The sequence below is a fragment of the Curcuma longa genome, chromosome 11 (assembly GCF_044706935.1).
Source record: "Curcuma longa cultivar G26 ecotype Majalengka, Jawa Barat chromosome 11, ITB_CL_G26_1.1, whole genome shotgun sequence".
NCBI lineage: Eukaryota > Viridiplantae > Streptophyta > Magnoliopsida > Zingiberales > Zingiberaceae > Curcuma > Curcuma longa.
In genome coordinates, this window is record NC_133871.1 from 28437420 (window position 1) to 28459016 (window position 21597).

At 39.7% G+C, this 21597-nt stretch overlaps 6 protein-coding genes across 6 annotated transcripts; 2 read left to right on the forward strand and 4 right to left on the reverse strand.

Moving 5' to 3' along the window:
* Positions 1-581: 581 nt before the first annotated feature.
* Positions 582-1919, reverse strand: LOC141841928 (OVARIAN TUMOR DOMAIN-containing deubiquitinating enzyme 4-like). Its single transcript, XM_074730131.1, has 6 exons — positions 1835-1919; positions 1379-1500; positions 1265-1305; positions 1101-1199; positions 848-1012; positions 582-750 (listed from the first exon to the last, which is right to left on the reverse strand). The coding sequence occupies exons 1-6, from the start codon at positions 1917-1919 to the stop codon at positions 735-737; spliced, it is 528 nt and encodes a 175-aa protein (XP_074586232.1). The 3' UTR covers positions 582-734.
* A 1892-nt stretch (positions 1920-3811) lies between these two features.
* LOC141838892 (thiol protease SEN102-like) lies at positions 3812-5337 on the forward strand. Its single transcript, XM_074726506.1, has 4 exons — positions 3812-4262; positions 4406-4638; positions 4760-4900; positions 5055-5337. The coding sequence occupies exons 1-4, from the start codon at positions 3815-3817 to the stop codon at positions 5304-5306; spliced, it is 1074 nt and encodes a 357-aa protein (XP_074582607.1). The 5' UTR covers positions 3812-3814; the 3' UTR covers positions 5307-5337.
* Positions 5338-5735: 398 nt separating this feature from the next.
* Positions 5736-8576, reverse strand: LOC141838891 (succinate dehydrogenase [ubiquinone] iron-sulfur subunit 1, mitochondrial-like). Its single transcript, XM_074726505.1, has 2 exons — positions 7868-8576; positions 5736-6085 (listed from the first exon to the last, which is right to left on the reverse strand). The coding sequence occupies exons 1-2, from the start codon at positions 8563-8565 to the stop codon at positions 5917-5919; spliced, it is 867 nt and encodes a 288-aa protein (XP_074582606.1). The 5' UTR covers positions 8566-8576; the 3' UTR covers positions 5736-5916.
* A 773-nt stretch (positions 8577-9349) lies between these two features.
* LOC141837515 (regulatory protein viviparous-1-like) lies at positions 9350-11561 on the reverse strand. Its single transcript, XM_074724896.1, is given in 7 exon segments — positions 9350-9433; positions 9510-9586; positions 9664-9710; positions 9798-9898; positions 9994-10086; positions 10180-10521; positions 10524-11561. Coding segments are annotated over 7 exon segments (1782 nt in total).
* A 2185-nt stretch (positions 11562-13746) lies between these two features.
* Positions 13747-16944, forward strand: LOC141838889 (isopentenyl-diphosphate Delta-isomerase I-like). The gene is made up of 6 exons (XM_074726503.1): positions 13747-14054; positions 14784-14839; positions 15640-15731; positions 16150-16252; positions 16338-16475; positions 16552-16944. The coding sequence occupies exons 1-6, from the start codon at positions 13747-13749 to the stop codon at positions 16803-16805; spliced, it is 951 nt and encodes a 316-aa protein (XP_074582604.1). The 3' UTR covers positions 16806-16944.
* Positions 16945-19415: 2471 nt separating this feature from the next.
* On the reverse strand, positions 19416-20503 carry LOC141840478 (uncharacterized). The gene is made up of 2 exons (XM_074728473.1): positions 19887-20503; positions 19416-19808 (listed from the first exon to the last, which is right to left on the reverse strand). The coding sequence occupies exons 1-2, from the start codon at positions 20325-20327 to the stop codon at positions 19746-19748; spliced, it is 504 nt and encodes a 167-aa protein (XP_074584574.1). The 5' UTR covers positions 20328-20503; the 3' UTR covers positions 19416-19745.
* Positions 20504-21597: the final 1094 nt, after the last annotated feature.

Consider the following 21597-nt stretch of genomic DNA (forward strand, 5'->3'; position numbering starts at 1 on the left):
GGTGCTGTCTCCCCTAGTCCAAAATGTCTAAATCACTCCCATTTGAGATGCTTAAGTAACTTGATTCAACGGTTTAGTGAATCGTTTGTGATTAAAAAATCTTGAATGCCCATTTAATTTATTCTATAAATATTTTTTAAATAAAAGTTAAGACTAATAATTTCATTTGGACTAAAAATAGTAAAATTAAATTATTTTTTAATTTATCTTTTTGAAAAGACATATAATTCATTTAATTAAAAATGCTTTTGTCTCTTTTATATAAATTATATATCAGTGGATCAAGCATTAGTTTAAAAAAAAAAACAAATACCAATTACATATAAGATATTTTTATTTTGAAAATATTTGAATTATTTTAGCGAATCATGTTATTAAATTAAACAATTTAATGGAATGAAGAACAACTACTTATTTTTTTAAAAAAAAATAAAATTTATTTCTAAGATATTTCTTTTCTTGCTTCGTTTTCTGTCTTGGCATTCTCAGTTGAGGAACAAAGTTGGAAATGACTAAGCTCCATCATCATATCCACAACCCACTTGAATATTTTTGAAGAGTGAATTCATTCTTATGGACCAGAGAATATTTTGTTTTCTGAAACAATAATTTCGTGTGAAAACAACAATATAATTAAATCAGAGAGATGGCTTCCTTCTCTTCAGCTGAGAACCAGCTTAAACCCTGTGGATCTTGCACTAGGTTACATTATTCTTGCTCCCTGAGAAGATGCTTCAGCTCTTCATGCACCTGCAAAACCCCTCAATATTAACAATCACAGTCACTGAAATTAAATATATATAACCAAATTGATGCTTTTTCGGTAGCATGATTAATTAATTCTGACCATTTAGGTTTTGTTTTTGCAAGAGGCATCTGCAGTGCGTTATAGTGTCCATAGCCATCATACAGCACTCGAATCGGGTTCTCTTTGCCATATTCCTGACCGTACTCGGCTATGATTCTCGGACCACCAGAGCTGTTGCTCGACATGTAAACCGTGATCGGCATCCTGCAAAGACTAGGCCTTCAAATCATGGACAAATTAAAATTAAAATTCATGAACTCAAATGATGTCTAGATTAATTAATGGCACTGACTGAAGAACATGAGAACACATTAGCAGCTCTGGTTCACCTCCCCAAATGTGAGGCTCCCTGATCTGCCTCACGTATGTGTCAAAGTCAGCCTCAAGAAACCTGCAGTTGCAAACAAAATGATTTCTGAGCCTTAAATTTAAGACTCTCAGGAGATTTCTACGTACCATTCCGTGTCTGTCCTCCTCCTGATGAATTCATCAGCTACCTGATACAATGAATGGTTTCTGTAATTTTTTTTTTTTTGCAGGAATCAAAGAAAAAGAGAGAATTTTTGTTACTTTCGATCTCAGATCATCTGCAAGTTCTTTCTGAAGGTTTTCACTTGGAGATGGCTTTCCTTCTCTGAGGCAAGCACCATGGACTACTGATCTGAACAAGCATCTTCCATCACCAGGTATTCCTGCAACAAGAATTAATGCTTACCTGGCCTCTTTATTTTCTGCAAGCTAGATCATTACGAAAAGCATAGTTTTCTCTATCTCACGATCCAAAGAAGGCATCTTGAACCAAACCTAACCCAGTACTTCCCATTCTCGCCATTAAAAGAACGAGACCAGAAGGCACAGAGACGACCACAAATAACGCAAGCAGTGAAAAGTTTCATCAAACTTTGAGCAAAAGGAAAGAACAGGAGTGCATCCTTTGCTTGCGAGCAGAGACCGGATTATGCTAAATTAAAAAAGAAAACATTTTGGAGGAAGAGGGAAGTGTTTCTCGCCGGACAGACGACGTACGAATGGATCGCAGATGGTTACTTGGATTTGCTCTCCGATCCGGCCGACATGGATTGAGGAGCACGGAAGGCAGGTGCGCATTCATGATGTGGGCAGCAATTCTATGAAGCAGAGCTGAGAGTTGACTTGAACTATCTGTCGATCAGGGGGACTGGAGGGGAAAGGGTAGGAATCCTTGGATTGATTCGTGGCGGAGAGGCAACATGGTGGAGCAAAGCTAGGAGGAATCGATTCCATGCTTTTGTTAATTTCTTGCTCCAATTGCATCCTGTTCTCTTCGTTGCGCCTTTTTCCTTCTGCTGATTCATCCAGCTGATTGATCCGATCATCCTGCTGATTCATGTTTTTGAGAGAAGGAGAGGAACTTTGGCAAGCTGGAGATGATGAATTCACGGTATTAATTCTCTGTGTTCAATCTATGGTTCACTATCAAAGTATGAGTTCGCAACTGGATTCGATTAAAGGTTAATTAATTGGTGCAATTGTATGAAAAATTCATAACAAAATCAGATCAGAACAACCGATCGAACTTATTTAATCAACCAGCATTTTCTCCATGATCAAATATTCTTTTATTCAATCACTTTCTCTTTTTTTTTACATGCATATATACCATTAATTGCATCAAACTCAGTCTGCTACTCCATTTATTTTTATGCTTGTTCATCTATACGATCGACGTACACATGGTATTTGTATATTTGTACGCAGTAATTTAAATTTAAGCTGACGATCGAGCAGATGTAGTTGATCTATCCAAAATTTTTATAGAAATATCGAAAATAAAATATCACAGTCACTGTTGAGCATTATATTTACTTTGAAGGTTTCAGCGATAGTGAATTTACATATATGTTATTAATTAAAACTAAGTCTTTGGATAATTGATGTGTTTTAATTCATTATCAACTAAATTATTCGTAGAGAAACGTGGTTAGTTAGCTAGCTAGCTGTCGAGGTTCACTAATTAATTGGGTTGAACTGCGAATTAACATGCTTTCACACGTGAAATGGTGTGTATTTATAAGCAAAGTGTGGTAAGCATTATGCATGCGTCAGATAATTAATTTATTTATTAACTTTCATATTTTTTTCCTAAACCAATTTTCCCCCTAAACTAGCATATTTTTCCACCTATGAAAATATGTTTTAATTATGTATATTAAGACAACAGGCAGATGCAGATAGATCGCACATCTCAATCACTAGCTATATATGTGAAGTGTATAATATTTAGCTCCTGAAACATAGCTGAATTAGTTACAACAGAACAGAGTTATAGAACAAGATAAATGTTCAAATCTCGATTTCGCTGAGATAATATCCTTTCTTCCCTGGATTTCAGAAGAAGTGTATGATATTTAATATTATGAGATATATATCAAATTAATGGATGCCAATATTGGCTTAGGGTAAATCCTTAATTATCCACAGTTACAATTAAGTTTATAACCACTTTTTTTATATATTTAATTTTTTTTTTTTGGTTTCCTTTGAGGTATTTCTTGGTAATGGTTATCCAAACGTACTCTCAAACATTGCGCTATGATACATAGCACAAAGGTATACGATGAACAGTTCGTTGCATAACTGAATTTAGTTTTCCTTGTAGTGCACGACACAACATGTTAGCTAAGCGTAATTAAGTAAACATGATAAAGAATTTAAAATGTTACTGTAGTTTATTTAATTAGTGAACAAATGGTAATTAACTTGTATTAGTGAACAACAATTAATATCATTATATATATATCGTCCTCAATTTTAGTTATTTTTTACAGATTTGATCAGTTCAACCACGACGACGCAATGCAAGACGATATTTTACAGATACAACCAGAAAAACCGGCTAGCCTAGCTAGAGGTTGACCGGTTCAGCCCCGGTCCACTTTACTATAAATATCTCGGTTGGAAGGTTGCACTTGATCATAGCAATAGCAATAGCAAAAGCATAGCTTAGTAAATCGATCACTAGTTAAAATGGGGAGGAAGGTGCTGTTGGTGGCCATGCTTCTTGCAGTGGCCTTCACTGTGTGTCGATGCATTCCCTTCTCCGAGGACGATTTGTCCACCGAGGACAGCCTGTGGGCGCTCTACGAGCGATGGCGCAGCCACCACACGGTGGCGCGGGACCTCGACGAGAAGCTCCGGCGGTTCAACGTGTTCAAGCACAACGTCAAGTTCATCCACGAGTTCAACAAGAAGGACGAGCCGTACAAGCTCAAGCTCAACGCCTTCGCGGACTTGACCAACCAGGAGTTCCGGGGCCTCTACGCCGGCTCCAAGATCGAGCACCACCAGATCCGGCGAGGGGAGAAGCCGGAGGGGGAGTTCAAGCACGGCCACGTCGATCACCAAAAACTCCCTGCGTCGGTGGATTGGAGGACCAAGGGCGCAGTTACACCCGTCAAAGATCAAGGCCAATGCGGTAAACATACATATACATATATATAGCTAGTAGATCGATCGATCGATTAATTATATTTCTTTTTGCATATATGCACATTTGTTCGAGATCGATAATTTGCACGAGTGATGGCATGCATGCAAATTAAATCCTACTTGTTCCAGGAAGTTGTTGGGCTTTTTCCACGGTCGTTGCTGTTGAGGGTATAAATCAAATCGCGACCAAAGAGTTGATCTCGTTATCTGAGCAAGAACTTGTGGATTGCGATACTGGCGACAGTGGATGCAACGGAGGGTTGATGGATAATGCATTTGAATTCATCAAAAATGTTGGAGGCATAACTACAGAGGCTGCGTACCCTTACACAGCACGGCAAGGACACTGCAGTGCATCTAAGGTTTATTATACGTGATATTATTTTTATATATATATATATATATGTGATACGATTCCCGATCAAGATTAAGAAACTAATTGTATTATCTTGTTTATTTTTTCATATAATTATATATATATAGGTGAATAAGCCTGTTGTGACAATTGATGGATATGAAGATGTTCCATCAAACAATGAGAATGCTCTTCAACAAGCTGTGGCAAATCAGCCTGTATCAGTCGCTATTGATGCAGGTGGTCAAGCCTTCCAGTTCTATTCTGAGGTACGTAGGTTTAGAATTTATACAATGATAATTAACTATGTAAGACGTAGGTTAATGGCAATTAGCATTAGTGCACTAATTAACACTGATTAGTCGATCGGGACTATAATATTAATTTGTGCTTTAATATATATTGTGTTATGTTTTTTATAAGGGGGTCTTCACGGGACCTTGTGGCACGAGCTTAGATCATGGAGTTGCTGTTGTTGGCTATGGAGTAACACAAGATGGAACTAAATATTGGATAGTGAAGAATTCATGGGGGGCGAGTTGGGGAGAGCAAGGCTACGTAAGGATGAAACGAGGAATCCCCAACAGGAGAGGAACATGTGGTATTGCCATGTCAGCTTCCTATCCCATCAAAACATCACCCAACCCTAGCCATGAATCCAAGGATGAACTCTAACTAGGAACATAAACTTAATTAGTTATGTTGTTGTCCAACAATGGTGTTGTATTGTCTTTACTTAGCAATCTCTCATTTAATTTGCACTGTCTTGATTGGTCTTGTCGTACTGTTCTTGTTGCACTTAATTAGATAAATGGCTATGTTTCTTAATAAACATGTAGACTAAGTTATCAATGAAAGCTTGTGGTGTTTTATAAAGTCAACTTGATTGAAATTAACATGCGTTGATGAAAACAATTATAACTTGAGAGATCAACCTTGTTAATAACAATACAAATTCACAAGGATTATTCTTGAATCGTGGAATAACAATACAAATTTAACAAAATCTATCCTTGATAGATTATCACTCATCAATATTAAAGTAGCAAATAAAATACTGTATGGCCGGACCTCAAATCAAGTTGAACTCTTATCAATACGAATTAGTCAAACAACAATGTCTGAGTAAAATAAACCACCTACATGATAAGGCATATGAAGACATCATCAAAATGTATATTTCAATATACGGCATATGAATGACAATGTCAAATGTATATATGAGTTTTTGGCCTTTAGTCTGTCATAATTTGCGCAAAAAACATTTCGACATCTCAAACAGGATTTACTGAAGTTGAAGCTTCTTGATGGATTCAATTTGCTTTGCAGGGTTCAATCCCTTGGGGCAGGCATGGGCACAGTTCATGATAGTGTGGCATCGATACAGCTTAAACTCATCATTTACTGCATCCAGACGTTCCTTTGTGTACTGATCTCGACTGTCCTGAATCCACCTACAAAAGTAGCAATGTGTTTCAAGTCCACACACGAGCATTACTGATGGTATTCAAAAGAAACAAAGCAATCATTGAAGACGAATGAATGAATACTCACATTAACCAATATTATACAAGGTTAACAAATCAACATACGAATAACCTTACAGGTATGTCCTGTTCTAGAAACTGCTCAAAAGGCACATTCAAAACAGAAACGCCAAAAAGGTAAACAGCCATATAAGAAACTTCCGAGCATAAATGGATGAACTCAGAGAATACCCACCGGTATGGATCAACATTGGCATTGTTAAGGTTACAACATAGCTATAGCAACTTCATAGCAAACAATAAAAAGTTGCATGAACAACCAACCACCAAGTTTTACCATCAAACATTACTACAAGTTTTAGACATTTCAAATCAAAATAAACAAGTACAAAATGTGAAACTTTGCTAGAAAATAAACTATAATCAGATAAACTGTGCTTTGTAGTACTCCGTATAGCATCACATTTCCCAGTTTTCATCTTATGTTGCGTCTGTGTTTATTAGTTCATCTTTGCATGAAGTGTATGTCTTGTAATACAAGCAAATATCCTCAAGTTCAATAATACAGATCTATAGTAAGCTTCTACGCCTACAAACCAATTAAGTTCTATAAGAACTTCTTATAAGATATCATTTGAGGTTTGTGTTGTGTACATTCCAGAGCAAACTTTTCCACAATTGTGTGCACAAACCATTTAATTTGTAACAATCGAACCATCAATTAGTCCACTTACTAGATTCTCCATAATTTAACAGAATGAAGTGTTGCCATTTTTCATACTGCCGTCATAGAGAATAGACATATATATAGTAGATAATAACATATGCATTATATCCCTTCATGTATACCATATTATTATTGTTGACGTGACAATATGATTCATCTAAACTCTCCAGGATATTGAAATAGCAGAAAGAGCAAGTGGACTATCATGTGGCTACAACTGATATAAAAAATTTATGCAAACAATTGTTCAAATTAGAAACCCAGGCTATAGTTGTTAAAATACATGAAAACATCAAGCTATAGTTAGCAATTTACCATATAAGAAAAACTACAAGATCCATTACTTCTGGACAAAGCAAAGCATCACCATTAGGAAACCATTTCTTCCTAATAAGTTTCATGGCCACATAAGATCAAAAACTCATAGGTAGCAAATAAACAACAAAAATATAAACCATTAACTAAAGAGCTAGTAACTCATTGAGAATTTAAAAAATGTTTCCTATCTTTAAATAACTCTGAAACATCTGCATGGTTATCAAAATCCAACTATTTTAATTATTATCCATACAACAACAGTCTACCAAACATACACACGTCCACTGTGTTCATTCCATTCTGTTACACATACCATAGTCTCAGCTTCCCCCCCCCCCCCCCCCCCCCCCCCCCCCCCCCCCCCCCCCCCTTCCTTTTTTACAAAACCCCCAGGGTGCGTATTCTATGCTCAAATCAATGTAAACTTTGAAATCAAGGAATTTGTCTAAACGAATTCCTCAAGATAACCATCAACCTTTGAATAATCAAATAAAGACTCCATCTTGTACATATTAGTTTTCTTAATTTAAACATAAAAATGAAAATAAAACCATGCCAGCAATAAAATTTGTTCACCGCAACATGAAACCATGGATAAAATTCAGATAATAATCATAGTACTAAGAAGGAATCTATTCTCGATTTTGACAATTTGAAATTAATCAATAAACGAGGGAATTTTTTTTATAGAAAAATAGCCTTACCTGTTAGCATGTAGGAGAGCAGCCGGACCGAGATAGGTCTCAGGGTTCCACCAGTAGCTAGGGCAGGATGTGCTACAGCAGGCGCAAAGGATACATTCGTACATACCATCAAGCTTCGCGCGATCCTTCTTGCTCTGCAGAATCTCCTTCCCAGGGGTTGGCGGAGGATCCTTCCTCTTGAGCCAAGGCTCCACGCTCTTGTACTGACTGTAGAAGTTGGTCATGTCCACCACCAGATCCTTGATCACGTACATGTGCGGCAGCGGCGTGATGGTGGTAGCCGCCGAGGAGGACGGAATCTTTGTGAGGCAGGCAAGACCATTGTCGCCGTCAATGTTCATCGCACACGACCCGCAGATGCCCTCGCGGCAGGAGCGGCGGAAGGTGAGGGAAGGATCGACCTCATTTTTTATCTTGATCAGCGCGTCGAGGACCATGGGGCCGCACTCGCCGAGATCGATCTCGTAGTTCTGGAGCTGCGGTTTCTCGGGATGATCGGGATTCCAGCGGTAGATGGAGAAGGTCTTGGTGCGCCTGGGCTTGGCCGCAGCGGCGTCGGACTGGGAGGAGTGGGCCTGCGCCTGGAGGAGACGCGCTGCCGTGGGGGCTGCAGCGGCGTGCGCCGGGGCATGGGCCGGGGGGAGAAGGCCACGCGACGCGGCGGAACCCCAACGGAGAAAAACCCTTGCGGTGGCCATAAAAAAGCCAACAAAATTCAAGGGCACAAATGAGAAAGTGACGCCGCCATCTACCCGTTTCAATTTATTGGAAGACGGATGTCGGTTCCCCAACAGAACATGAATACTTTGTTACCGTTACAAACAACCCAAAAACACACCTGCATTCTTAATGGACTCCTTGATGAATAAACGGATGCGTCACGGTTCATGCATGGGCTTCGTCGACGACGACAAGATTGGTATGAATTGGGTATCTATAAATCAAGTAACGAAATGCTTGAACCCAGAATTGACTTTCTAAAATTTGTCATTTATCCAAGAAGAAAACGTTTCTGTGTATTCCTAGTCAATTCATGTATGTATCAGAAATGGTTATATTCAATGGGCTCAAAGCATTAACACCTTTTGAAAACTACAAGTTTGTTTCGAATCTTCATCCTTTCTTTCATATTTTCCCCTTGAGTTCATTTGATGAAGACAGTAAAAATCTCACTAAAATTTGTTTAGTCTTCTGTTGTTTTCTCACCAAACAAAGAGTCTTGTATCGTTCAGCTGATTGTATTAATCTGTCCCAGTAGCAAAAACCACTTCGACAACATTTCTGATTAATATCCATGAACAGTCTGAGCTATGTATATCATTTCTCGTACTTCAATTACATCAGCTGGACACACTCTATAGATCCTTCATCATCACTTGGTATATATATATATTGTTTACATCACTATATATGTTTATAGATTAGCTTCTGGCACACAAACACGAGAAAGGCAAACTCTTCTCTAGCATTGTCATCCTCCATCTAACTTCTCTTGTGGTGCTGTCCTGCCTTCACAGAACTCCTGCTCGGCTCCAGCGATTGTCTAACCTTCACTCCTCGAATCAGCTGCATATACCAGTTTCATGTCACCCGCCATACTTATCAATTTCCGAGATAGAAACAGTGAAAATTAAGCAATTACATATTTGCCGGACTTGACGTCGGAGTAGATCACAATGAAGTCGCCTTCTTGTAGCCCGTTGCATCTCACAAAATCCCCTGAAATCGAAATTTCCTCGAGTAATTAGCATAAAGAACAACGGCGAGGCATGAACTGTTTCAGCACTGTAGTTCACCTGTGTTTTCCAGGAGGTACATTCTGCTCTTGTTGTTCGGCCAGAATCTGGAACATTAATACATAATTCAATGGAAACTTGCGAGTTCTATAGGATTATTATTGGATTGGTGAAATTATAGAGATTGCATGTACCTGTAACGCATGTTCCAGACCTGGGAAGTCCCGATGTCCTCCATTGCAATGGAGATTCCATCTCTAGCGTCCAGCTCCGGTAGGTGCATCTCTGCTTCCTTCTGTTCCATGCAAACAAGACATGCACAGATGCATGTCAGTTCTTCCATTAACTAAGCGAAGGTTTAAAGATAAAAAAATTAAGCGGTTTGATTACTTTGGGCAGCACAATCCTCCCCAGACTGCCCACATCGCTCTGCTTCAACACCTTCTGTAGCAGAAACTTCAAGTTCTTTTCACCTTTCAATCCCTGTTAATCAACATATTTCAAGAATTAATTCCAACGTTTTATTAAATTTCCAAAAAAAGGAGAAAATTTTGATAGAGAATGAGAGAATATGACCGGCCGCTTCAGTGAGCTCGAAACTGCACCGTCAACTTGCGGCGTCTTCTTCAGCAGCGGCGGTACTTGATCTCCGATAAGCGACTGCATCAGGTGCGTGTTGGAAGAAGTACTCCGGGTCTCGGCCATGTTGGTCCAAAAATCCCAATTCCGGGCAGTACTAGGATTCGATGACGCCCCGGCGGTTGAAACTTCAGGGGAATGCTGAGCATGCTGACGCTGGCCGCGGTGGTGGCGCTGGTGGTGGTGGTAATGGTGGAGAGAAGCCAATCGCCGCTGCTGCCGCGCCATCCTCTTCCTCCTGGCCTCCTCCGTCTTCGAAACTGCCGTCGTTGTTCCCCGTCAAGCATTCCTTGGCCTTGCGGAAACATAGGAAGAAACCCGCCCACCATGCCCGCACCAGGAAATGGTGCAAACTGAGACAGCACCGGCCCCGCCAAATGCCCCCCGCCGCCCCCTCCGCCACCGTAGTGGTGGTAAGGATAAGGAGCGGTTGCACCGGAAAACATATCGCCGCCGTAGGCCATCATATCTGCGCCGGGGAACCAATTAGAACCGTAATTGTAGTCGAGCTGGTGGATGTACGGCGGACTTTGCATGGGTTGGTAGTCGACAGGAGGCGGGTGTGGCGGCGCAGCGAGAGGGTTGAGGCGGTTTCGGCGAAGGTGGTTGTGCTGGACCCAGGCAAGGATCAGCTTCAGTAGTTGGATGCGCCCCTGCTTGTTCCGTCCGAGCCGGCAGGCGGCGCTCTCGATGGTGGACCGGTTCAGTCGGATGCTCCGCAGGTCTTCCGGCGAGATCGACTCCTTGTTGCTCCTCAGCCACTCGAAGAACACCTTCGCCAGATCATCGGAAAAACCACCCGCCTCCTTCCCCTTCTCCTCACCTTCTCCTCCGGCCTCCTGTCGTCCGCCGCCGCACGCCCCGGCAGCGTCACCGCCTTCGGAGGTGCTTCCTGGGAGGTCAGGACACGAGTCCTCGAGGTCAAGAAGGCCTTCAAAGTTGGTGAAAAAGCTAATATCGTCAGAGAACTCGCCCTGGGGGCGATCTAGGAACGAAGTTGGCTCGACCATCGCCGCGTTGTCAGAAGCGGCGGCCACTTCGGGGGCCTGCAGGAAAGACGACCAAGAAGCAGAAGAGGACGAAGAGGCCGTGGAAGAAGAGGAAGACAGGATCGACCCCTTCGGTTTGAAAGTGGTCGTCGACGGCGAGAAGGTCTCCGTCGGCGGTTGCGGTGGCAGCGTAGAGAAACAAGAGAAGTCGTTGGGGATGGAGGCGAAGGGGTCTTCGGAGAAGAAGAAATCATCTCCGGCGTCCATGTCCACCACGAGATTCCCATCGTCGAAACTTGCTTCGACTTCTCCCAGTAATTCACCTTCCATTTCCACAATTCCCCACAGAACTCTGAAGGAAGGCGTGAGGAGGAACGAGCAGTTCCCAAGAGAAGAGAAGATACATATAAACGACGAAGGCGGACAAAGGGTGACGTATCACTTTATTAATTATCAATTTGTATTATCCTCTTTATTAAACTCTGATAAATTTTAAAGTTTACACACCGGACAAAAGAGGGACCAGCAAAGCAACACGAAAAAAAGCTAAAAATTTAAGGAGTGAAATAATTAAGATTTTATAAAATGGAGAATTCTCTTAATTCTGGCATAAATTTTGTACCAAAGCTAGCTAAAGATTTGTGAAGGGAATTTTTTCTATAATGGCAACATTAATCTTAAAATTTTATATGTTAAATTATATAATGCAACAACTTAACAGAGACTAAATGACGACGTGCACTAATACCTACTATAATCGCATTGTTCATGCATGCAACAAAAGTAACCTGAAAACAAAGTGGATAAGAAGAAGATACGAAAGCAACAGCTGCTACTGCCTTCTCCAGGGAAGCAAGGAGAGAGTAATAATAAATTAATAATATAATGGATTAATGGGGAAAGAAAAGGGGCCCTCTGGATCGAATAATTATCAGATTAGTAAAAAAATTAAGATCAAAATGGGAATTTATATATATTAATATAATGAAGCAAACCAGGAAAAGCATTGTTTGGTAGCAGAAGTAAAGCACATATCGACCAATGTAATTATATTGGATAGAAATCCTTTATACGAAACCACAAGCAAAGCCAAGCGTTGGAAGCTCAGTGGAGACGCCCCGCGGCGCCTTCTGCTGCAGCCAGCTCCCCATCCGCTGCTCCTCCTCAGACACCCTCGGCGACTCCGAAATCCCGCGCGCATTCCCGTTGTCCGCCCGCCGCTGGCTCCCGTATGTGGACGCTGTCCGCGAGCTGCAGCGGTTGGCGCGTGCCGACCGATCCAGCTGCTCCCATGGGTGCAAGTGTAACCATCGGAAGCATGCACACAGGCGGCGACGAGGGCGTCACGTGGGAGGCACATGCGGGGCAAGTACCGTGGTGGAGTCCGACGTGGTCTCGTAGCTTTCGTCGTCCTCGTCGTCGTTCATGGCTTTTGCATTCAAGTCAAAGGGCATCATATAATGGCATTGGGCAGCTTCTGTTCACCCTTCCTATCTATCCTTTTTGTCTTTTCCAAGTTTGTCATGAAACAATATTCAGCAAAATTGTATCGCCTCTAGTCGATAATATAATGCAGTTCTTGACTTGGGGGAAGACGATTTTGCTCAAAAATATACATGCTAACGTAGTTTGCAATATATGGAAAAATGTGATCCAGCTGTCCATGTTTGTCTTTTTCATTAAATTGGCATGCGCTGAGAAATCATGGACTTCCAAATTTGTCTCTGTTCGTGTATCTGAGTCAACGCTATGCGGTGAATCATCTACGGCTAAACACGGATTACATGCGGAGGATCAAACCGATCGCTGCATAATTTTGACTTCACTCCGATTTATCTTTCTTTTTGTAAAAGGTGGAATCCACCATCTTAGCGGCTCATCGGCCTCATTGACTATTTGTGAAGAGATAAATCGAAAAACTACAGTTGATTACGACACAGGAAAATATCGTCTGAGGGTATTCGCCGAACTTGTCCTCTTCTACAAATCTACTACGTCGTAACCAACTCAGCTATGTCTCGGGGCTCTAGTTTATCTTTCTCGATATGGCCCAGGGCAAAAATTCAACCATTTTATTTAAATCATCCAAAAAAAAACAAATGGTACTTATTTTTATATTTAAAATATGTTGAGGACCAATATGGATGGATGCCGTGCATTTGACCCATTCGGCCCATCAAGTATGGCCCAAATCGTTTCACAAAGCTAATTTAAGTGGGCAAAAATTTTATAGGAAAAAAATAAAAGAGCATTTTAGTATGTGAATATTAATAATATAAATTTAAAATTTATATAGAAAATAATTTCAATTTTTTTTATTAGCATTGTTTATTTTATAATAAAATTGATTTCTAGAATGTTTTAATATATCTTTAAATTTATAATTTAGATTTGCGTTTCACCTGATGATTTTTATTTTTATTTACCGACAAAAGTTCAATAAAACGTGCCTTTTTTTTATGTTTTTCGTGCATTGTTTGGTAATACATCTAGTTATATATTCGTTCCAGAGGAAATGGGTATTAGACTTCGTATATTTTGTGAGAGAGGCAGAAATCCGAGGATGTCGGCATCGGCGTCGCTGCTACGTGCGCTCTACGCCGTCCGAAGCGGACTGGGAGGAAGGGGACGACGACGGGGCGTGCCTACCGCCGTTTCTTTTACTTCCACTGCGCGCTTCCCGCTCCTGCTCCATCGGCGACGAAGCCCCTCCTTCTTCCGGCCTCTTTCTTCCGCCCCCGCCGATGAGGCAGTCGCCTTGGAGAGAGATGCTGCTGACGCCAGTATGGACGCTGTCCAGAGGCGCCTGATGTTCGAGGACGAGTTCGATTCTTGACCTTCTTGTTGTTTTTTCTTCCGTTGATTAGGTTTGTGGCCCTTTTAGTGGGGTTGCGGTGCATGTCGATTGCTGTTCTCCATCAAAGCTAGACCTTTTTTTTCTGAGTGATGAAATTAGGACTTTTCAGAGTCTCCCCGAATCGAACCTCTTGAGTTTAGAGATGGATCTCAAGTGGCTCAATGTTCCCTCTGTTGTTCTCCGTTTTGAAGTTGCTTTCTTAGTCAGTAGTTTTGGTTTTAATTAATCTCCAGAATCAAGTAGAGTTTGTGCCAGAGAAGAAGTTTTAATTTTAAGATTATGATTTTTCTAATGTGTGGATAAAAGCAACATCAGAAAAGGAAATATAAATCAAACATGTACTAATGATAAGCATCATTTTTGCATCTCTTGCGTGGTGTTCACTCTGTTGTCTTCAAAGTTCAAACTATGGCTAGATTTGGATTTAGAACACTTCTTTTTTCCTGTAAATATGGTTGTTTAGTATTTTTTTTTCCCCCTCCCCTTTGATGTTTTCCCACTTTACGGCCTTTGGTATACTAAGCATGTATCAAGATATATTATTTACTATCTAACTTTTCTGTTTCTGTAGGCTTGTTTGAACTTTAGGCCAGTAAATACAAATATGGTTTCCTAATTACTGAGCTTTTGTTTCACGAACCTTGTTCTTGCTTTTATGATTTCAGTCAACATAAATCTAGTATAATTTCTTACAGGTGCATCTTGGTAGATGAACATGACAACGTTGTTGGGCATGACTCCAAGTACAACTGTAAGTAACATATAACATCTAATCCACATAGAGCTTTCAGGTTACGTTTTTTTCCCATTCTCTAATAAGTGGCGTCAATTAAGCATTGTCCTAATTCCCTAATCACAGCTTCAAACTTTCATTTGTATGCTGCTTATGAAAGTATCCAGTATGTCTTTTAGCAAGACTGATGTCAGGAATCTTCTTCCCCTCTTTTGATCAAATGATCAATCTCTTATAAGCTACAAGTTATCTGAGCGTATATCTCAGATTTGAAATGCTGAAATATAAAATATGATTTAAATGTAGGTCAATGGGAAGTGATTCATGATATATTTTCTCTGAATTTGGGTTAATTACTGCATTTTAATCAATTTTAACTATTTCACATTTTGACAAGAGTGACTTAAACTAGTAATCTAATACTATTCAATTTTATGGGTGGGTGGTACTACCGAATGTTATTTTCATAATCGTAATCACGTAGCAGAAAGAGAACCTACTGCAATACTTCTGATTCTTGTCTGTTCAATGAAAGCATAAAATTGACGCAGTGAGTCACTAGATGCCCATAGTAATGAATCTGATATCCCTCCATGCTGGGAAGAGTTTTTGAATGCTAGAATTTCCTTTTCTAGGCTTTTTTGTTAACAACATAGGGATTTAACTTGATGAAAGGGTCAAGAAAAAAAAAACACAATAATTATTGTCAACAGTCTCTTAACTTTTAAAAGATTTAAGAAGGCTGTGGCTTTTCTTTTCATTACCTTTTCTGGACTCATTTGGTTTCCTGGCTTATGGTCTGAAATTTTTTTATGTAGGTCACCTGATGGAAAAGATAGAATCTGAGAATATGCTTCATAGGGCTTTTAGTGTTTTCCTGTTCAACTCAAAGTTTGAGTTGTTACTTCAGGTATTTTACTCTTATTTAATACTTGATGATAATCAATTTAGTTGGGTTGCATAAACTTGTAGTATTTGTAATAAAATTGATTACACGATCGTATATTTGTTTGACTGAGATATACGCAGTGACTAAATACTCCATCTGGGGCTAAGTCTATGCTTATATGACTATTAAGTCTAACAAATTTGAAGTGCTAACGTAAGCATATATAAATTAATTTCTCCTGGGTCAAATGCGAATTGATTTTTCTTCCTGAACTAGTATATGATTCTACATGGAAGAATTAGTTAGGATGCATTTAATTGTCCTTTCACTCAAAATTTTCCCCTGAGCTTGTTGACAACTGGAAAATGTTTCCGTTGTTACATGTTATATTCATTGGATTTTTCCGTAATCTAGTGAATTATGTTTTCTTTTATGGTAGCAACGCTCTGCAACAAAAGTTACTTTTCCTTTGGTCTGGACGAATGCCTGTTGCAGTCATCCTCTTTATCGTGAATCTGAGCTTATAGAAGAGGATTTCCTTGGTATGCATCAATGACAAGAGAAATATGCTTGGTTTTTCTAATCCTTGCTACTGTTAAGAGCACTGACTCTTATAATATTGAACAGGAGTGAGGAACGCTGCACAGAGGAAACTTTTCGATGAACTGGGCATACAAGGAGAAGAAATTCCTGTGGACCAAATTGTTTCACTTGGGCGAATACTTTACAAGGCCCCATCTGATGGAAAATGGGGTGAACACGAGCGTAAGTTCTACAGATTTCCCATTTTTTTCAAATAAATGGAGTTAGGAGTTCTTACCCGATGCATCTACTTTTGCAGTTGACTATCTCCTCTTCATTGTTAGCGATGTAAACTTGAATCCCAACCCTGATGAAGTTGCTGGTGTTAAATATGTCAATCGGGATCAGTTGAGAGAATTGGTGAGAAAAGCTGATGCTGGTGAAGATGGTATAAAATTGTCCCCCTGGTTCAGATTGGTAGTGAATAACTTCCTGTTCAAATGGTGGGACCATGTCGAAAGGGGCACACTTCAAGAGGCTGCTGATATGAAAACCATTCATAAATTGACCTAAACGAAGTCCAGGTGCTCTACAAATTTCTGACTCGACTTCTGGTTATATATGTTTAACGTGCATACTCATCTCCTGTCGGAGATCATAAATAATGTTGTCCGTCGCAACAATATTCAATCTTTTTATTACCATCCTTTGAGCCCTATTCAGCTATATTACTAATATACTCGAGAAAAATACAGCTTTTATCTACCTTTCCTCTATCTGGTTTGTGTTTATACAGTTATTATTATTCAATTGTTTTTTAGCAATATTTTCTTCAGGTACCTGAGTAATGTTTTATGATACATGCTGGAAGAAACTTTATAGTATACAATAGAAATTTACACATGGGCAAATAGAGAAGGAACATGCTTGTAGATAATGGATGATTCCCTTGATTGCTCTTTCCCTCGGTTAATAGCAGTACAACTTTGGAGATATAATGTTATCTACTTTAAGATGCTCTTCTTATTCATGAATGAACAATTGATCATTGATAATCTCAAACAAAGCCTTGTTGCAATGCATCCACTCCCAGTAAACTCTTCATAGCAGAAGAAGACCCCTATAGGCATAGCCGAGTTAGTCCTCGGATGATAGATTGCCACATAAAAGTAGGGATCCAATCTCAAAGGAACTAGTCCTTGGGGAATAAAGTTTTTTCTACCTGAAAATGTCGCTCAATCATTGTGATTTACTCCCTTCAAATTGTTGTGGGGTCGGCATTGAGAGGCGTCTGGGGTGAACGTTTCACCTTTTGCCACATACATAGACAAAGAAGTTGATTTGTCAAAAATAACAAAATGTACTCAAATCGGAAAGATTTATTCTGTTAATTACATTAACTCTAGTGAGAAACTACTATATGAACTAATATTTATAATATCATTTATTAGAAATATGAGAAGAAAAATGACATACTCTATTCTTTTCAGCCAGCTACTGTTTGAATGGTCAAAGATCAATCAAAACCAGACTGGAATTCTTATCTGGTAAATTAAAATTAGTACAAGTGCTAGTGTGATAAGAATTGTCTTTGCAACCATGATCTATAAATCACCCAGATATATATAAAAACAGAGAAGCCTTAATATGATTAGAATTGCAGTTATATATAATTAGGGCTAATAAAAATGGAAAATGGAGATAAATCTTTGGGAGCAGGGAAAGTTATGGATTGTTGGTACAATTTTGGAGGAAGGCTACAATGCTCCATTTCTGTCAGGTTCTTCAGCAGCATGATTAGCTAAAGCCAGAATTCCACATGCGTTTTCTGCCTGATGGAACTACCCAACAACAATTCGACGAGATGTTACAGGCATAACACGATAACTTGAAAGCTCTTGTTTTTTTTTATTTACTACCTCACTTCAACTTATTCACCTGATCTGCTTCACTTTTTACACACTATGGATAGACAGGTAGACTTTGTTTCTCTCTCCTTCTGTTCCTTGTTTGAAAGATTTTGAAAGTTTTAACTGTTCTGAATGATGCCTATGCCATCTCTACAGTAGTAACGCTTCATCATAGAGGCTTTGTCAGTGCATGCACCAGTTCAGACACAGAAAATTTATGTTTATGGCTCAAATTTCTCAAGCTCACTCTCTCTTGTTTTTGTTACCTTTAATTGTCTCACATTGTGGTCACTTAATTGGCCCCCCCCCCCCCCCCCCCCCCCATTTGAGAAGAACACAAGTCTTCCAAAGTTTCATTTGGTAGCCGCCAGCAAATGCCATGGCTGGCAACAACTCGACTGCCGGTGCCTTTCTAAAATTATGCATGTGTTCTTGATCAACCAATCCATTTTCTTGTAGCCTTGCTCATCTGAAAGGGCCAAGTCAATGAAAAAGATGAATATTTAATTTGTCTAGTTGCTGTGTTTGACTGCATATTTAAATGGATTTTTGAAGTAGTTGATTATTTTAATATGATGGAAACGCATCCAACCTGTGTGAGTTGCTTCTTTACAACTTTCTTAGACTTCTCTGAATTATTTCTTAGTTGGAATTGTCCTTTGACAGAACCCAATTGTGATCGCTTGAATCATTCATCTCCATTTTACCTGGACCATTAAAATGTTCCTGCAATAGAATCATTCTTCTCTTTCTTACAATCAAAGACAAACTAATAAATTGGGTCAATGAATGCCATGCATCTTATGAACGAGCAATGCCAAAACAAACTAATTTCTCTCACCCAACTTTTAATAATTGAATCACAAATTCAAACGGATAACAAAATTACACTGCTATATATATATATTATATATATATATTCAAATATTCTGAATATCTCTTTAATAATAATCAAAATAGAAAATCCTTTTTTAAAAATATAAGAAACCCTTTCCAATTTTTACTGTACCAGTAGTTGTCTTTGCCGGTGTCTGCACTGAATTTGTGGTTATCACTCCGACACGCCCTTTCAGACAACAGACAGCTATAAATACTGAAACCCCGACATCACTGTGCCTGCAACCAGTTGCAAATGCCAATTGGGACAGCCCTTCTTCGATCGAAAGTAAAACGACCAACTCCCTGCCCTTCTCCCTTGTCATTCTGTCAGACGGGTTGCCTCCAATCTCCACTGTTCTCTCCATTTTCAGCTCAATCCAATCCATCACAAAACTCACGCCACAAAGAAATTTCTTACTTTAAATAAGATGATCACACCACTGGTAGTTACAAATAGGTTTTATTGACTCTGATGACAGTTCTTGATACGCATGCTGAAAGATCTTACAGTGTATAGAAACAGAGACTGAAAAGAAAAATTACTCACAACCAGAAAGTCAAACAACAACGAGGGAGAACAGAACAGGGAGCTCGTTTGCTGCATTACATAATCATATAATCCTAAAGCTGATTTGTTTTCACTGCTTGGATCTGTGTTGCCATTGCTGCTGCAGGTGATTGCGTAGTTACACGGCCAAAATTGAAACTTTCTTCATTCCGTCTCTCAAATTGCAGATTTTTGAGAAACGACTTGATGGATTTCGTATTGTGAGTTGACCGATTGATTCTGCGCAATAATAATAGCAATAATAATCAGATATTGAGTTGCAATTAAGGAAATCGGAAGCAGGGCAGGAGGGAGGACCTGGGCGGACAGCGAAAGCGGGACGCAATCAGGAGGGACCTCGAAGAGCGAGAGGGGGAATTGCTTGTCGACGACGCCTACGTCGAAGTGGATGATGCCGGAGGTGTTGTCGTCGAGGCGGATGGCGAGGACGGGGAACCAGAGGAAGAGGTCCTGCGCGGAGATGCCGGAGAGGGCGGCGATCTGGCCGGGGGAGATGGTGCCAGAGACGCTGGCGTTGTAGAGGACCTCGCTCTCGAAGGTGGCGGTGCAGGGGGCGTCGAGGCGGGCCTGGAAGCGGCCGTCGGCGTCGATCGAGAAGTCACGGACGCCTTTGGGAAGGAGGCCTATGGGGAGGCCGTTGGAGCGGAGCACCTCGTAGGCGTTGTCCCCGGCGGCGAAGGGGAGGAGGAGGGGGACGGAAAGGAGGAGAAGAAGGGGAGAGAGAGGGAGGGCGATCATGACGTCGGCTTTCTTTGGTTTATAAAGAAGACTCGCTTTATAGATTTCTTGGAGGAAAGAAAGCGAAGAAGAGAAGAGAGAGAGAGAGAGAGAGAGAGAGAGAAGATCGTGCTGTTGAAGGAAGGGAAGAAAGAGTATGAATGCTCGAGAGATCGAGGAGGAAGGAAAGAATGCGATGGCTGGAGAATGAATAATTGAGAAGACGACGAGGCTGGGCCATTTAAAGACTTATTTTAAAAAAAAAAGAAATCTTTTTATTTATTGGTTAAAATTAAATCTTCAACAAAAATTAAATGTTGTTATTTGAACAAGAATTATTATAATTTACATGTGAAATCCTCAAACTAATGACAATAAATGAAGTTACTTCATTGAAATTAGGATGATTTTTTACTAAGATAAAACGCTTCACATTTCAACTTATACAAAAGATACTCTAATCAAAATAGATGCACTTTTTAATGATTTTTTTAAAATCTCTTTCTAAAAAAGTGAGAGAAGTAATTAATAAACTCAAAGAAGGGATTTAATTCTTGGATCTTGAGGTAGAGTTAGCTAATTGTCGATGGCAACTCAGAACTCACAATCAAAGAGTGATAATCTCAAACGAGTGGTAAATGTGAGGCTGCCACTCAACATTTTGGCAATATCTTATCCGAGCAATATGAAATAATTGGTTGAAAACAATAACAATAATATACAAGGAATCTGAAAATACATGAATATATATATATAAATAAATGTTAAGTCTCTGATAAGTTTCACTGGTTGGTGAATTAATGAGGCTTGACAATAGTGCAATTTTTGTCTATGGATGCTGATTGAAATGGAAATTGGTGCACAGGGACTTGCTATAATAATGCTTTGTCCTTGTCATGTACTTATATGAATGATTTAACGAAGGCTCCACCTTGGCACATGCACTTGTCATCATTAACAGCGATGCTTCCATAATCATACTGGATGAACAGATAAATGGATAAGTATAGTAGGTAATGAATGATTTCCCATTGAATTGATCAAAAGATTGATGAATTAAAGAAAACAGTAGATTAAATGACTTGAACTGACCTCAGATTTTTGAGTCGATTCAATTTCTTGTGCATCTGAATGGAACTGATGTTCTTTCCTTCTCACTCAGACGTTGCTAGTTTGCAGAAACAGTGTGCCTGTGGTTCATAATTTCTTCAATGATTCAAGTATGTGTTTACGATATCTTCAGTCAGATCGACTAAGTAGGAGTGCCTTTTGTTTTTAACTGAATGCTCGA

Excerpts from the sequence above, each read along its gene's own strand:
- LOC141841928 (XM_074730131.1), bottom strand. The coding sequence starts at position 1,919 with ATGAATGCGCACCTGCCTTCCGTGCTCCTCAATCCATGTCGGCCGGAT. Across the intron at positions 1,501-1,834 it reads TAACCATCTGCGATCCATTC|GAATACCTGGTGATGGAAGA; the intron begins GTACGTCGTCTG and ends TTCTTGTTGCAG. Across the intron at positions 1,306-1,378 it reads CAGATGATCTGAGATCGAAA|GTAGCTGATGAATTCATCAG; the intron begins GTAACAAAAATT and ends TCATTGTATCAG.
- LOC141838892 (XM_074726506.1), top strand. The coding sequence starts at position 3,815 with ATGGGGAGGAAGGTGCTGTTGGTGGCCATGCTTCTTGCAGTGGCCTTC. Across the intron at positions 4,263-4,405 it reads CAAAGATCAAGGCCAATGCG|GAAGTTGTTGGGCTTTTTCC; the intron begins GTAAACATACAT and ends TACTTGTTCCAG. Across the intron at positions 4,639-4,759 it reads GACACTGCAGTGCATCTAAG|GTGAATAAGCCTGTTGTGAC; the intron begins GTTTATTATACG and ends ATATATATATAG.
- LOC141838891 (XM_074726505.1), bottom strand. The coding sequence starts at position 8,565 with ATGGCCACCGCAAGGGTTTTTCTCCGTTGGGGTTCCGCCGCGTCGCGT. Across the intron at positions 6,086-7,867 it reads GCTCTCCTACATGCTAACAG|GTGGATTCAGGACAGTCGAG; the intron begins GTAAGGCTATTT and ends CTACTTTTGTAG.
- LOC141838889 (XM_074726503.1), top strand. The coding sequence starts at position 13,747 with ATGGGTATTAGACTTCGTATATTTTGTGAGAGAGGCAGAAATCCGAGG. Across the intron at positions 15,732-16,149 it reads AGTTTGAGTTGTTACTTCAG|CAACGCTCTGCAACAAAAGT; the intron begins GTATTTTACTCT and ends CTTTTATGGTAG. Across the intron at positions 16,253-16,337 it reads TATAGAAGAGGATTTCCTTG|GAGTGAGGAACGCTGCACAG; the intron begins GTATGCATCAAT and ends AATATTGAACAG.
- LOC141840478 (XM_074728473.1), bottom strand. The coding sequence starts at position 20,327 with ATGATCGCCCTCCCTCTCTCTCCCCTTCTTCTCCTCCTTTCCGTCCCC. Across the intron at positions 19,809-19,886 it reads CGCTTTCGCTGTCCGCCCAG|AATCAATCGGTCAACTCACA; the intron begins GTCCTCCCTCCT and ends ATTATTGCGCAG.